Source organism: Equus caballus, chromosome 19, assembly GCF_041296265.1.
Source record: "Equus caballus isolate H_3958 breed thoroughbred chromosome 19, TB-T2T, whole genome shotgun sequence".
NCBI classification, from domain to species: Eukaryota; Metazoa; Chordata; class Mammalia; order Perissodactyla; family Equidae; genus Equus; species Equus caballus.
The window spans coordinates 46,964,494-46,981,381 of record NC_091702.1 but is presented as its reverse complement, the minus strand read 5'-3'; the positions used below and the strand labels follow the sequence as shown (position 1 = coordinate 46,981,381).

The window sequence follows — 16,888 nt, the reverse complement described above, 5'->3', positions numbered from 1 at the left end:
GGCCTTTTCTTTCCCCTGTAGCTAGCTTCTCCTGAGGACCAGTTAATAATAAAAATTAATTCGAGTGCTCAAACATTATTGGGGCTCAGGGAAGAGTTATTGAAGACAACACGTCTTTAATGAAGAAGGTGAAGTGAGGGCATGGAGAACGGAAGAGAATGAAGGGTTAGAAGAGTCCTTGCTTTCCTTCTTTCCTTCATCGCTGAGTGAGTTTGAATTTTTTTGGAGGGTCTCTCACATTCTCCTTTTCTTTTCCTCGTCTACTCCTGTAGTTTTCTTTCTATTTCTGACTGCCCTTCACCTGCTTCTTGTAGAAAACAAAAAGGAGTAGACAGAGATCACAGTCAAAGTTGCTAAATTCTTGTTCTTTTTGTTTTAACTCCTATTTCTACGCAAAACCTATAAGGATGTGCTTTGCGCTTTTCAGATCATGCAAGACATAATCAGAGAATGTTTGGAAGTCACTGAGAGCTTGTCCTTGAAATCAATTGCATTTCCAGCAATAGGAACAGGAAATTTGGGATTTCCTAAACCTGTTTTTGCTAAATTAATCATTTCCGAAGTGTTCAAATTTCATAGCAAGAACCAACCGTCAACTTTACAAGAGGTTCACTTTCTGCTGCACCCGAATGATCTTGGAAATATTCAGGTACATTTCTGATTATTTTGGCAACTGAGCCCTAATGTTTTCAAATGTATTCTTGGTCTAATAGGTTGTTTCTTTCATATATTTCCCATCCAGGAAAGTTAAAAGCGTAGTTGTGTCATGGCAAATTGCAAGCAAATTTATGAATGTAGAAAAAAATTCAGCTTCTTATTAAGGAAAATTTCAATAGATGAAATAGTATAATGAGCTCCTTGTACCCATCGCTCATCTTCATAATTATCAACCAATAACCAATATGTTTCATCTCTATCTCTATTATTTACCTTCCTCCCGTATTATTTTGAAGCAAATCTCAGATATATACATTTTGCCCATAAACAATTCAGTATTTATTTTAGACATTAGGATTCTTTCTAAAAAGTAATATAAGCACAATACTATTTCACACACAAAAGAAATTGACAATCATTCCTTTGTTTTATCAATTATCAAGTCAATGCTCAAATTTCCAACAGTCTCATAAACGTGTAATTTTGTTTTTACAGCTAGTTTGTTTGAATCAGAATCCAAATAAGGCCCATACATTGCAATAGAGTTGACATATCCCTTAACTCTCTCTTAATCTAGATGATTCCCTTCCATATGAACATAGACATTTTGATACTTAATATAAAAGCACAGTTGTGGTCCTACAAATGGGAGAAAGTCAGGATGAGATAGAACTGAAGGGTGTGGTTAGAATGAAGTCAGCACATCCCCATGGGAGTAGGAGAATTGGGACCAGAAACACCAGAACCATCTTCGGTCATAGAGAGTTTATGAACCAGCTCACATTTGCTGAGCATCAGCTGTGAGTGAGCCACTGGACTCACTGGCAATATGGGAGAACAAGAGGCATTTAATAAGAGGCCGTTAGTCCTGTCTTCCAAGTCCCTAGAGTCCAGCAGAGTAGATGACAGTAAATGTTTGGATAGTTCCATGATAGTACAAGAATTAAACAGATTAAGGTCAGCAACTCAAGAGATGTCTACCGATCATTGGACCATCTGAATTTTTAGGTCATACTTAATTTTTTTCTGGATCTCAACACTACCTTTAAGTTTTTTGGAAGCAAACAAATCTAATTTAAATTCTAATCAGATGGCCAAACCACCCAGGCAGTCTATTTGGTTGGTGTGCATAACTCCAGGAATTTCTAGTAAATGAATACTTTTTGAACAACCTCCCTGTGACTTGCATTGTCCAAGGTGATGTGGATTATGGAATGGGTATGTAGCACATACCTTCCCTCCTATAGATCTTAATTACTTTGAGAGCTAAGATTTTTACACATAAAATGAACTAAGAGATGTGAAGTGCTGAGTGTTTTTGAATGAATGGCTGAGTGAAGAGGAGAGTGAGTGTGTGACAGGGACCTAAACCTTTGAATCTCACTAATTCTGTGTCACTCCAGCCCTCATTTTCTTTCCTAAAGACTCAGAGTACTCTGCAAGTATTCTGTAAAAGGATTAGTCTATACAGACACCTTTACTGTCACTGGAAATAGTATTGATGCCCCACACAAGGCTGTGACACTTTTTCTCTTAAGACTTTTAAAGACAGTTAAACTTTGGTTATAATTTCACAAAAATCAGCAAGACTTATTGAGATGTTTGTAGGTGGAGACTGTAACAGAGGTTGCATAACAGCAGCCTGTGGTCTGATCGTGGCCTCTAGATGGGCTTTATGTCAGGTATTTTTAAGAAATTTGAATCAGTTGCTAACGTTTAAGAATTTCACATAAAACTCCAGATATCCACTGTAACCTAAAAATTCAAAAGTTCTGGCACATGGGACATGAATTTCTGCCTGAACAGTTTGCTGTGGCTGAGTGACAGGTGCTCTCTAGTTCTCCAGAGTTAAACCAGTCCACCTTGACACGTGGCTCACCTGCCCGGCCTCCAGGGGTCTGTGAGCCTGCGGCCCTGGCTCTATGGTCTCTCCCAGGCCTCCTCCCGTTACTGTATCAGCCTTTTAGCCAAGATGTGACTTGTTTTTTTCCAACAAAATTCTCTGTTTGTTTATTTACAAGGAGGGAGAAAGTGATGATGTTGGGGTGTCACTACCAGGCGAAGAAAGGGAATTCACACGTTAATTAACCCTAGAATACATATACCAGCTCTTCCTCCAAAAAGCGCTTGTGCCCTAGACATTCCTCTCCTGGTCCCAATAAGAAGTTAAAAACTGAATTGTTTGGGTCCTTGTGATAGTTTTTCTAACACTGTATTTTTAACAATTAGCAAGTTATTTGCTCTTCCTGAATTATGGAAGTAATACATATTCATTGTAGAAACTTTGAACAATACAAAATGCATAAGTTCTTTTAGCTGTATTTCATTCCAGGATTCTTTGATGCATGCGTACTTTTAAAAGTGGGATTACATGATGTAATTTAATATCAGTCTTTTTTCATTTAATCGTATAAAATGAGCATTTCCCTTTTCTATTAACTATTCTTTGGAAATATGATTTTTAATGGCTGCTAAATATCCCAACACATGGGGATACTAACATTTATTTTGCCATTTCCCTATTGAATTTTTAAACTGTTTTATTTCTCCTTGATTGTAAATAGCACTGTGATGAATATTCTTGTGTTTATATCTTTGTTCACATCTTTGATAATTTTCATAGGAAATTATTTGTAGAAACAGAATTGCATTTGTAGAAACAGCATATATGTATTATTTTCATAACTTTAAAAATCTATAATGAAAATAAATAATATTTGGAGAACTGTTCTCTCCTAAAATTGTGTGCATGCAGGATCAAAAGCCCTGTTGAATCAAATTCCTTTATCTACTGCGGATTATAGTGGTCAAAACTGTCTTTGTATTTGCAGGCATTTGCAGATGAACTTGCCAGAATGGCTAATGGAAATTTCGTCAGTGAGCAACTTCCCAAGGCCAAAGATACGCAAGGTTCAGTAAAGCTTTTAAATCGCGAAATTATTTCTAGTTGCTAAATAACTATTCAGTCATAAGTGAAAGATGGTAGTGATGATTTTTATGGAAAAATCAATTCGTGATAAAGAAGATATTAAATTATATTCCATGCCCCTGAGCATGCAAGACACTGGCCATGTTTACGTGATCTGGAGCGAAAGAGTAGGCAGGCTGAGTCATGTAGTGTGTACAATTCGTTTTTAAGTTGTGATGAGGCTGCTATTTTCTAAGGATGTGTGTTTTCAGACATGACACATTTAAAGAGATAATACCAACCAAATGCTTCTCCTCTGTCAAATTTGCTGTTGCTGTGTTTGAGTTTATGCTGTTTGCTTGCTGAGGCTTCTTGAGTCCCAATATGTATGTCTTCCATCAGATTTGGGGATTTTTCAGTCATTGTCTAAATATTTTTTCTGCACTCGTCTCTCTCTCTCTTCTTCTAGTGCTCCTATAACGTGAATATTAAGCTTCTTGATAGTGTCCCACAGGTCCCTGAGGATCTATTCTTCTTTTTATTTTTTCTTTTCATCTTTTTTCTCTCTGTTCTTCAGATTGGGTAATTTTTAATGATCTACATCCAAGTTCCCTGACTCTTCTCTGTCTACTACTATTGAGCCTATCCAGTGAATTTTTTATTTCAGACATTGTATTATTTATTTATTTATTTATTTATTTATTTATTCTTTTGGTGAGGAAGATTGGCCCTAAGCTAATATCCACTGCCTATCTTCCTCTTTTTGCTTAAGGAAGATTGGCCCTGAGTTAACATCTGTGCCAGTCTTCCTCTATTTTGTATGTGAGACACTGCCACTGCATGGCTTGAAGAGTGGTGTATAGGTACATGCCCGGGATCCAAACCTGCAAAGCCGGGGCCACCAAAGTGGAGCGTGCGAACTTAACCACTACACCACCGAGCTGGCCCCCAGATATTGTATTTTTAAATTCTAAAATATCCATTTGATTCTTATTTTATAGTTTATTTTTTAATATTTATATATATATATTTTTATATTTCTCTGCAGAGAATATAAACTGTTTTTCCAGTTTTTCCGAACTGTTTTTCCATTTATTCCAAATCATTTCCATGCATTCAAATGTGTTTACTTTGACCTCCGGGAGCATAGGTATAGTAAATGCTTTAAAGTATTTGGTGATTCCAACATCTGGATTATTTAGAGATTAGCATTTAGATTGAGTGTCTTTATCCTTGAGAATTGGTCACATCTTTCTGGTTGTTTGTAGGACAAGCCATTATGGATTCTAGGCTGGGCATTTTGATTATTATATTGTGAGACTTGGGTCCTGTCAAAATCCTCTGGAAGATGGTGATCATTTGTTTCTTTGAGCAGGCAGTCAGTCAGGTGACCTTATTCTGAAGTTCTGTCTCACCTTCTGTGTGGGCAGCGGTTCCAGGGTCAGTTCAGTTCTGAAAGCCTTTGCTGCGCTGCTTCGTCTGCCCCCACGTGGGCAGCTCTGGGATGAGCTCGGCATTTATTCCAGCTCATACACAGAACGGGCTCACCTCTTCCAGCTCTCGCCTCTCTAGGGTTGCCCTGACACTCTGGCTGCAGGAGCCCGTTTTCCAGGTCCTCTGGCCAGAAAGACAGGGTTCTCTCGGAGTTAAGCTGCCTCATAATTTTGCATGATCAGGGTTGGCCTTGGGCAAAGTAGAGAGAGAAAAAATAAATAACAGGGATTCCCCTCCCCCCCACACACATATATACATTTTTCAGACTACCACAGTCCTTTTTCCTGATTCTTCTGGATAGAAATACAGAATCTGTCTCAGAGTTTTAGCTCCCAGTGGTGCCACTGTGGAGTTCTGCAACTGGAGTCGCCTTGGGGCAGGGCCTGGATCAAAAAAGAAAAAGTGTGGAAGATGATGAAGATTCGTCTCATACTCTTTAGCCCACAGGGACCCCTTTTCCCAGTCCTCTGGCCACAAGGACAGGGATGCGCTGAGAGTTTTGCTGCCTCTGCTCATTGAGCAGTTTTGCAACTAGAGCCACCCTTGGGTCAAAGCTGGGAGAGAAACGAGGGTAAATTTCAAAACAGAAGCAAATGGGAAACTCCCCCTGTACAGGTTGTTTCTTTTCTTTTTAAATTATTTTATTGAGGTCATATTGCTTCATAACATTGTGTGATTTCAGGTGTACATTATTATATTTCGGTTATAGACCGCATCGTGTTCACCACCAATAGTCTAGTTTTTATCCATCCCCATCCATACGTGCCCAGCTACCCCTTTGGCCCTATCCCTACCCTCTTCCCCTCTGGTAGCTACCAATCTGTTCGCCTTATCCATGTGTTTATCTTCCTCATATGAGTGAAATCATATGGTATTTGTCTTTCTCTATCTGTCTTATTTCGCTGAGCATAATACCCTCGAGGTCCATCTATGTTGTTACAAATGGCATGATTTTGTCTTTTTTTGTGGTTGAGTAGTATTCCACTGTATTTATCCATTCATTCCTTGATGGGCACTTGGGTTGCTTCCACGTCTTGGCCATTGTGCATAATGCTGCAGTGAACATTGGAGTGCATAAATCTTTTTGAATTATTGATTTCATGTTCTTTGGATAATACCCAGTAGTAGAATAGCTGGGTCATGTGGTATTTCTATTTTTAATTTTTTGAGAAATCTCCATACTGTTTTCTGTAGTGGCTGTATCCGTTTGCATTCTCACCAGCAGTGTTTGAGGTTGCTTCTTCACGTTGTGACTCCCTTCCCCAACCTGCCTGCCTTTGTTTAGTTTTCAGTTCTCAGTTCGTGGCTTCTTGTATTTGTCCTGTGTTTTCAGAGATAGGCTCTAGTGGGCTAACTTCACCTTGGCCAGCACCAGAAGTCCACGTTTGATATGTATTATATTTTATCATTCTTTTTCAGAAGAAGACCATCACTGGGGCTCAGGGTCAGGGTCAGGTTAAAAGCTACAGATCACAGAGAGAGCGGGGGAAGAAGTATGAGAGGGGCACATGTGAGGAGCATGAGACCTAAGTCATTCTTGCTGTTGCCAACTTGTTATTGACTCCAATTTTATTCTTTTCAGGTTTCTATGGGACTCTTTCTAGCCCTGCTTTAGGAGTGCATGAAATGAAGATTGGTCCCATCATCTTCCAGGTGGCCTCTGGAGATATCACTAAAGAAGAGGCAGACGTGATTGTAAATTCAACATCAAACACATTTAATCTCAAAGCAGGTACTTTACTTGAAGGATGTCTTTTTTTTCTTTGAGGAAGATTAGCCCTGAGCTAACATCCGTGCCCATCTTCCTCTACTTTATACATGGGACGCCTACCGCAGCATGGCTTTTGCCAAGTGGTGCCATATCTGCATCCGGGATCTGAACCAGCGAACCCCGGGCCACTGAAGTGGAACATGCGCACTTAACTGCTGCGCCACCGGGCCGGCCCACTTGTAGGATTTTGACCAGTGTAATAGTCACAGTAGATCCCATAAGGGATGGTTCCTACAGCTAAACTGGTTTCTACAACTTTGGTTTATTAATATTAATTAATAATTTTGAAATTATTTTGACATGGTTTCTCATAATTAGTAACAGTTATTTCATGTGAACTTTTCTTCTTTGTTATCAGAAATTCCTAGGTTATAGGATTCCTTTGATGATAGGGAAAGCGTTTGGATAATGAGGCAATCATTCTGATCCAAATGTACTATATTGATTTTTTAATTCATATTTGTAACCATCTTGATTTTCTCATGTAGGGGTCTCCAAAGCAATTTTAGAACATGCTGGACCAAGTGTGGAAATGGAATGTTCTCTCCAAGGTAAAGCACAATGCTATTTTTGGTCCTAAATTATAAGTGGAAGACTGAATATGGGAGGCTGTGGACAGGCTGGGGAAAGTGTTGCGATTGGGGAGACAGCATATTAATCTTAAAATCACACGTTTTACTGAAGAATTCCAATTGTAGAGAATTAGAAGCGAAAAGTAATCTCACAGTTCAAAAAAGAAGATAAGCCAGAAAGATTCATCCAAAATAGTATTTTTAAAGATTTTTTTATTTTTTCCTTTTTCTCCCCAAAGCCCCCCAGTACATAGTTGTATATTCTTCGTTGTGGGTCCTTCTAGTTGTGGCATGTGGGACGCTGCCTCAGCGTGGTTTGATGAGCAGTGCCATGTCCGCGCCCAGGATCCGAACCAACGAAACACTGGGCCGCCTGCAGCGGAGCGCGCGAACTTAACCACTAGGCCACGGGGCCAGCCCCTCATCCAAAATAGTATTTCAGGAGTCTCTTATTCACATAAAATGCTTTGCCAAATGAGACATTTTGCTTTCTAAACAATCAAAGAGTGGGCTCAGCATCTGCTTTTGCATCTTTTTGTCTTGTGTTTCCCAGCTCAACAGGGCAAAAGTGATTATATAATTACTGAAGGTGGATCATTGAGGTGCAAGAATATTATTCATGTCGTTGGTGGAAATGATGTCAAGACATCGGTTTCCTGTGTTTTACAAGAGTGTGAAAATCGGAATTACTCGTCCATTTGCCTCCCAGCCATTGGAACAGGTTTGTAGCCTCTGGAAGTCTAAATCCCAAGGCGTCCACTTTCTCTGAGGTTTGGTGCTGACTGTTAATATAGTTAGTGCTGCATCTGAGTCAGAGCAGCCTCCTCACCCGAGGCAGCCCCTGCGGGAATGGGCAAGGCTCGTGGGTGGTTTAAGTAAAAGAGGAAGAAATGAGGAAAACTGAAGAGTGTGTGAGAATATTAGAGAGACTTTTGCTCTCTAATATGGAAGAGAAGGGAGAGGGAGGGGAAGAGAAAGAAAGCCTATCTCTCCTTCTCTTTCATCAGTTGCTGCCTCTTTTTCCCATCCCCTACGTTTCCCATTCTTTAGTCTTGAACCTCCTCCTCTATCCCGTCTCCATGGAGAACATCTGTGCATCGACTTCCACCTCCCTGTACCCGACTCCCAGATGAGCATTTCCTGCCCTCTCTTCTCACTTCTCAACAGTGGCTGTGTAGGTTTGGCCTTAGGACATCTCTGCGTAGAAGCTGCTCAGTCACCAGAACCGAATGGGTTCTAATGGGTCAGAAACTCAACTCTCCACCTTCCTCTTTTCAAGCCTACTTGCCTCTTTTGAGTTACTTGCTTTCTTCAAACTATATAATGATTTTGTGATTCTTCATATAGAAAGTTGGTGCTTTGGGTTTATCATTAGTAAGGTGATGCTCCGCGAGCTCTTTTCCCAGGAATCTGAGTCATGTGCCTTGATTAGGAATTCCTGCTTGGTCTCCCTTAAGAGAGCTGGTCAAGGGAGGCAACACTCTCGGGCTTGAAGTTGAATGGAGCAGACTGGTCCCAGAGGGAGAATACTCAGTACTGGATTGACCATTCCGTTGCTCAGGAATATGAATCTGAGTGTCTCACAGTGGCATTCTAGGCCCTCCAAAAGTTTAGCCTCAATAAACTTAACCACCCTTGTCACTTTCTGGGCCTTCTTCTAATCCTCTATCCCATATTTTGATTTCTGTAATTCTCTACCATTCCTCTTAATATTCTCACATGGAATGCTGTCTATTACTTTTCTATTTCTAAATAATTTATAGTCTCTTTATGTTTTAATCCCCCTTGTAATATCATCCAATCCTAGCAGATTAGCCAACCTGTTACTTGACTGTCTGTCTGTCTATCTATCATCTTTTATGGACACCCACTTAATGACTCCCCAGTCTCTGTCTCTATCTGCTTCTTCCTCTAAGCTCTGGTCTTGTGTTTCTACCTTAACTTGATTTGGGCCAAGAAAACAGGCAGCCCAGGGGTGGCACAGACCTTCCCAAGGGAGCCCCTGAGTGGAGTCAAAGAAGAAACAAGGAGAGGAGGCAGTTTTAGTTTTCTATAAATATATACCCATGTTTAAGTATTTCTGGGTTATTGCAAACCTGCTGTTTCCTCCATTGACCGGTTCCATTGCTGGTCTGCTCAAATAAGTCAAGGTTAGCAGATTCTCCTTGTTTGTCTTCCTTACCTGTCTTAGCACCACCTGAGCTGCTCCTTAGACTAATGGATGGGGGAGTTTTCTCCCTTAGTGGTGTTTATGAGTTGAACTGGGACTGTGATCAGGAGGCTTTGGGCAGTAAAGGAAGCCCTCTCCCCATTCCTTACAGACGTCTGCGTAAGGGGAGAGAAGGTGGTCAGCGAAACCTGCGAGCACCTCAAGCTCAATGCAAACTCCAAACTCCAATTCCTTGTCTTCTCCCCCAAACCAGCCCTTCGTCCTACATCACTGATCATGTTAAATGCATCATTTTCTATCTAGAATCCTTGCCTCTACCTTCTTTATCGCTCCCATGTTCATTAGCTTATTAATTTGTTTGATTAAATATTTACTGAGTGCCTGCCACGTGCCAGGCTCGGTGCCTAGGCACTAAGGATAGAAGGATGACTAAGGAAAGGGTCCAGTCCACAAGGAGCACCCAGCCTACTGTGAGAGACAGACATGTAAGCAGCTTCAATACAGGGTGACCCATGATATACACATGAAGGGGTGAGGGCGGCAGAAGATGGGGGACAAAGGGTCAAGGTTAAACCCAGGTGGTCACTAGGTCCTGCTGACTTTCCTTCCTAAATATTTCCCCAGTCCCTATAGCCAACTTTTCATTCTGGCCTCCTCTCTTTCTTCAGCTCTTGTCTTTTGCTTAAACTTTTATTACAGTCTCCTATCTAGACCTGGGCTCCCCACTCCAGTGCCTTCTCCACTCCCCTCCTCCCCCGCCAGATTTATCTTTCTCAAAAACAGATCTATTCCCCTGAACACCCCAAGGTGAACATCTCACACCCCTGTTACACAGTTCTATCTGGTTTAGCTTTTCCCTCAGTTTTCCACACTCTACCTACTGAACACTTGGTCATCCCCACATATCACATCCTCTGTGTCCTGAGTGCCTAGATTAGCATCTAGCCTATGATGGGACACAGTAAATGTTTATTGAGAGTGAATGAATGTATCTGAACACTCCTGTTTAAATCCTTCCAAATGTGAAAAGATAACCAGAGCTTTGCAAAGAATTTCTCTCTTTCCCTGATCATCTAATCAAACAAACCCTCTTGGTTAGTTTTATATGGGGTTTGTCTACATTCCCACAATTGTCTACAGAGTCAAGTTAAAGAGGTCTACTATCATTTCTGCAGTAATGGTAGGCCCTTCATCTATCACACTGGGTTGGCCAGGGGACTTTTACTTTGCCCCCCCACCCCAAGTGACTTTTCCCGCTGCCATTCACATGGGAATGTTTGCATGAATTTTCATGATCTGACCTAGGCAGTAGGCTTAAGAAACAAGATATGGAGCATGCTGAAGATAGGAAAAGACCTACTTAGGTGGCAACCTTGAACATCTGCAAGTCAGCTAACATCTCACTGAGTGTGAGGGGAAAGGCTTCCTGGAGGCTCATGGACAACTTCTGTGCAAAGAACGAGAGATTATAACAAATGGCTGATAGCTCCAGGTGTCTTGCAAAATTAGCTTAGTTTAAATCATGTCCCCAAAGACATCTGGGAGAACAAGGACATATGCATAAAGTCAAGTGATGTCTGAGGAAAAAAAATGTTGTTCTCTTTAAAGAGCATGATGTTTCAACATATATTAGTGGGTTTTTTTCTTTTTATGGGTCTTTTGAGGATGCTAATGAGCCAAGAAATGTTAACTGTGCTCTGTAAGAGAGGATCACAGTAAGCTTGGATCAGATGGTAGAGCAGATATGAACAGAGTCAGACACTAAAAGTTAGGTTTCTGGGTCCTTTGTTCATTGCTGGGCTGTTGGCTTCCTGACATCCTGGAACAAAAATGCCCCACTGAACCTAGGACTTCAAAAGTGTTTGCTGATGCATTGTTATTAAGAGTTGGGGAGTGGGCATTTATTCTGTGAGAATTGGAAATCCTAATTTATTCCTCAGATTTTTCCAGTTGTTCTTTTTTTTTCCCTGTCATTTTTATTATTTGCCTTTCCAGGAAGTGCCAAACAAGACCCTGATAAAGTTGCCGGAGCCATAATTGATGCCATTGAAGACTTTATCCAGAAAGGAGCAGTCCAGTCTGTGAAAAAAGTTAAAGTTGTTATCTTTCTGCCTAAACTACTGGATGTGTTTTATGACAATATGAAAAAAAGAGTAGGATCTCAGGCTTCTGTCAAACAATCTATGATATCTAAACTTGCATGTGAGTTATTCATTTTTATGAAATGTATGTTCCTAATATTGATGTTACATGAGAAATGGCTAATCTTTAATGAACTATCAGAAAGAGACATTAAGAAAACAATCCCATTTACTATTACATCAAAAAGAATAAAATACCTAGGAATAAATATAACCAAGAAGGTGAAAGACCTGTACAATGAAAAACTACAAGACATTGATGAAAGAAACCGAAGAAGACACAAATAAATGGAAACATATTCTATGGGTTGGAAGAATTAATATTGTTAAAATTCCCATACTACCTAAAGCAGTCTACAGACTCAATGCAATCCCTATCAAAATTCCAATGGCATTTTTCACAGAAATAGAAGAAACAATCCTAAAATTTGTATGGAACCTCCAAAGACCCCAAATAGCCAAAGCAATCTTGAGAAAGAAGAACAAAGCTGGAGGCCTCACACTTCCTGATTCCAAAGTATGTTACAAAGCTATAGTAATCAAAACAGTATCATATTGAAATAAAAACAGACACATAGATCAATGGAACAGAATAGAGAGCCCAGAAATAAACCCACACATACAAGGTTAATTAATTTACAACAAAGGAGTCAAGAATATACAATGGGGAAAGGATAGTCTCTTCAGTAGTGTTGGGTGCTCACTTTGGCAGCACATCTACTAAATAAATAGTGTTGGGAAAATTGGAGAGCCACATGCAAAAGAATGAAACTGGACTACTACCTTACACCATATACAAAAATCCACTCTAAATGGATCAAAGACTTGGCTGTAAGACCCTGAAACCCTAAAACTCCTGGAAGAAAACATAGGGGGTAAGCTCCTCAACATAGGTCCTGGCAATGATTTTTTTGAATCTGACACCAAAAGCAAAGGCAACAAAAGCAAAAATAAACAACGGAGACCCCATCAAACTAAAATGCTTCTATACAGCAAAGGAAACCCTCAACAAAATGAAAAGGCAACCTATGGAATGGGAGAAAATATTTGCAAATCGTATATCTGATAAGGGCTTAATATCCAAAATATATAAAGAACTCATTACAACTCAATAGCAAAGAAAACCCCAATGTGATTAAAAAGTGGGCAGAGGATCTGAATAGGCATTTCTCCAAGGAAGACATAAAAATGGCCAAAAGGTATATGAAAACATGCTCTACGTCACTAGTCATCAGGGAACTGCAAATCAGAACCATATTGGGATATCACTTTACCTGACAGAATGGTTATTATCAAAAAGTCAAGAGATAGCAAGTGTTGGTGAGGATGTGGAAAAAAGGGAACCCTGTGCATTGTTGGTAGGAATGTAAGTTGGTGTAGCCACTATGAAAAACAATATGGAGGTTCATCAAAAAATTAAAAATAGGGGCTGGCCCCATGGCATAGTGGTTGACTTTGGTGTGCTCTGCTTCGGCAGCCCAGGTTGGTGGGTTCAGATCCCAGGCACAGACCTACACCACTTGTCAGCTATGCTGTGGTGGTGACCCACATACAAGATAGAGGGAGACTGGTACAAATGTTAGCTCAGGGCTAATCTTCCTCAAGCAAAAAAAAAAAGAGGAAGATTGGCAACAGATGTTAGCTCAGGGTGAATCTTCCTCAGTCAAAAACCAAAAAATTAAAAATAGAACTACCATATGATCCAGCAATTCCACTTGTGGTTATTTATCTGAAGGAAACAAAATCACTATCTCAAAAAGGTATCTGCACTCCATGTTCACTGCAGCATTATTTACAATGGCCAAGAGACAGAAACAACCTCAGTGTCCATTGACGAATGGATAAAGAAAATGTGGTGTGTGTGTATATATATATATATATATATATATATATAAGACACACACACATACACCCCCCACAATGGAATATTATTCAGCCATAAAAAGGAATGAAATATTGACATTTGCAACAATATAGATGGACCCTGAGGGCATTATGCTAAGTGAAATAAGTCAGACAGAGAAAGATGAATACTGTATGATATCACTTATATGTGGAATCTGAAAAAAAAGAACAAAAACAGGACTCATAGCTACAGAGAGCAGATTAGTGGTAGCCAGAGGCAGGGGTGGTGGGAGGTGGTCAAAATGGGTAAAGGTGGTCAAAAGGTACAAACTTCCAGTTATAAGGTAAATAGGTCTGCGGGATATAATGTAGACTATGGCGATAACAACCAAAACGAAACAGCTAATCTTCCTTTTTTTTCCTTTTTAGCATATTTTGGCTTATCAAGGCAATCTCCCAAAAAACAGAAACCTTTGGTTTTGGAAAAGAAAACAGAATCAGCCATCTTTCAGGTGTGTGGTGAAAATGTAAAATGTGTGGCAGACGCCCTCTCCTGGATACAGAATCTGATTGAAAAGGACCAGTGGAGTTACACCAGTGAAGATGAATGTATCAAAGACTTTTACGAAAAGGAATATGGGAAATTGAAGGAGCTGCAGGAGAAATTAGATATTTCCATTTCCGTGGACAATAAAAGACCTTTGATTGAGGTTTTTGGAATTACCAGAGATGTGATGAAGGCTAGAGATGTAATTGAGGAAATGATGAAGAGAGTTAGGTCAGACAAAGAACAGGAATCCCGGGCAGATGCTGTCAGTGAATTTATAGAATGGCAATATAGTGATAATACCACTTCCCATAGTTTTGACAAAATAACCAATCTGAAATTGGAGGAGGCAAGAAAAGCAAAGAGAAGGACAGTTAGTGTCAAAATTAATTCTCAGCGCTACACAGTCGACTTGAACACAAACACTGCTACAGATGCAAATGGATACCAATTATCTGTTCAGCGCCTTATAAAACCAGAAGGTGAGTCAAACTTTTATACTTGAATCCATTATTTTACACCTACTTTGTATTTTGTACATACATCAAAATTGTATTCAAGTAGATAAAATTCAAGTAAGTGTTATGGAATAAAATAGAAAATGTGGTCTCTGAGCTTAAGGGGCTTACATCATGGCCAGGAAAATATAGTATGGGTGCACCCAACAGCCTGAGGAGGACCATCTTAATGGTGGCAATAGCCAAACCTTACATTTGTTCCCATCTCTACAGTTTACAAGCTTCCCAGAGCCAATTCTGCTGGGGAGCTATTGGCTTCTTCAGTCAGGAGAGGGAAAGCCATGGGCTTTAAAGGAAAGTGGCCCAAGGTTTTCTAGAACCAAAGGGAGAAGACAACCTGGTCAGAAAGTGGGCACTCTCTGTGTCTGTGACTGATAACCCAGAGAGGATCAGGAACCTGTAGGATCTTCTCCCAGAAGTCACTTCCTCCTTTACCCTGAACATAAGGTTCCTTGACACATGCATCAGGAAGCAGCCTTCAGATTCTCTGGCTGGATCTACTCCCCAAGATGGGAAATCTTGTCTTGTGAAGACAGCCACTCCCGCCTTCGAACCACATAAGTCCCCCACTGAGAACTAGTAAATTGGCTTCTAGTACATTATCTTCATCTCTTGTGAAATCGGTGCGAATGAAGTCAGACTCTGAGCAACCCTGGGGAAATGACAAATCTAGTATCCTAATGTTTAGCAGAAGGGGAGAAAGAGCTGCTCCCAGAATGTGCCACATAGCAAAACCTGCTGCCCACCCAACTCTTACGGACACTGAAGAATAATGAAAGAATAGATGTGGAGGGCTATGTGGTGGTGGAGAATTCTGGCAAAATCCCATGCACTTGCAAACAAGACAATAGTGACTATTTATTTAAAACATTGTAGGAAAGTAATTTATTGTTAAATTACTAAATTATAACAGACTAGAGACTGAACAGAATATGCAGCTGAGTTATACGACACCAACAGTTCTCAAATCTGAGCATGATCAAAACTGGTTAAGGTGCAGCTGCATGGGTTCCATCCCTCAGAGATTCTGGTTTGACAGATCTGTTGTTGTTGTTGCTCTTGTTTTTAATAAGCTTTATGGTTGGTTCTGATGTAGGTTGTCCGTGGTCCATGCTTTGAAAAGCTTTCTTCTAGAAAGTTAAGGAACTTCTTGAATACATTGAATTAGGAGATTGTAAAACAAGAACACAAATGATAGTCAGTTTTTCAAAGCATACCAGAAATGTGGACTATGTAGATGAGCCTTCCCAGGTGTGAGGGAGTCCTCAAATGTCTACTTTGCAGCTGAGCTCCCTCCACACTGGAGTGATATGAAGCAGCAGAATGTCTGTGTGGTTGAGCTGCAGCCTGGTCATCCAGAATACACCACTGTGGCAAGCAAGTTTAATCAGACCTGCTCAAACTTCACCATAGAGAAGGTAAGCCTTCTGCTGACATGGAGTTTCTTAATGGTGAAAATAAGGGGTATCATGGTCCTGGAAAAATACATTTTCATTCACTTCCTATCACATGGTTTTACCCAGAATTAGAATATTTTATGGTAATTAGATTTTAGATTCTAGATTCTACTCATGTCACCATAATTAGAGACATTGAAATTCTTGTGTCAGTTACTACACTATCTTAGATTGTAATATGATATTAGAGTACCGAAGACACATATTTACTTTGTGATGCAAGCTAACAAAAATTCAAAGATATGGCTTCAGAGTTCCATTTGATAACTAGCAAACCACCACCACAGGCACGTGGAGGCTCCTCTGATGAGGATTCTGGGCTTCTGCCTTGCCATTCGCAGATCAACAGTGCTTCCTCCTTGATAAATACAATGGTCCTTTCCTTGTTCATCTCACTTATTTTGGCATCTTACACTTTTAAATGTTAATATGCTCTTTGAAATTATGTTTTCCCTTGATTTCTATGACGATATTATTTTGATGCTTTCTTCTCCTTCTTTAACTAATTTTCCTTTCAGTATCACTGGTATCTGTTTCTCTTTCAAACCTCTAGTCTTAGCTTTACCCACAGGACTTAAACGTTGGTCTTCTGTCTCGGCACTACACCAGGTGAGAGTTTTACCCTTCTTGGCTTCATCTATTATCTCAATGTTGATAGCCCCCAAATCAGCATCACCAAGTTGGATCCTTGACTCCAGCTCTGGAACATACTCCCAGTGGCCTAAAAAATTTCCACTGAATATCTTTCTGCTAAATCAATTTCCCTAAAACCTAACTCATCATCTCTAAGTAATTATCTTTCCCCTTC

The 16,888-nt window shown here is 40.1% G+C and overlaps 1 protein-coding gene across 5 annotated transcripts in view; it reads left to right on the top strand.

The window, feature by feature from the left end:
* The window catches only part of PARP14 (poly(ADP-ribose) polymerase family member 14), a 43,859-nt gene that overhangs the window by 20,137 nt on the left and 6,834 nt on the right, over positions 1 to 16,888 (top strand). For 2 of the 5 annotated variants that reach the window (XM_070243701.1, XM_001500224.6), the window contains exons 8-15: positions 428 to 649; positions 3,489 to 3,567; positions 6,642 to 6,791; positions 7,319 to 7,381; positions 7,956 to 8,123; positions 11,568 to 11,774; positions 13,988 to 14,587; positions 15,908 to 16,041. In XM_070243701.1, coding sequence (XP_070099802.1) covers positions 428 to 649; positions 3,489 to 3,567; positions 6,642 to 6,791; positions 7,319 to 7,381; positions 7,956 to 8,123; positions 11,568 to 11,774; positions 13,988 to 14,587; positions 15,908 to 16,041 — 1,623 coding nt within the window. Of the gene's footprint in view, positions 1 to 21; positions 207 to 427; positions 650 to 3,488; positions 3,568 to 6,641; positions 6,792 to 7,318; positions 7,382 to 7,955; positions 8,124 to 11,567; positions 12,913 to 13,987; positions 14,588 to 15,907; positions 16,042 to 16,888 lie in introns of those variants that run through there. The other 3 variants (XM_070243702.1, XR_011429228.1, XR_011429227.1) reach the window with 3 other exon arrangements.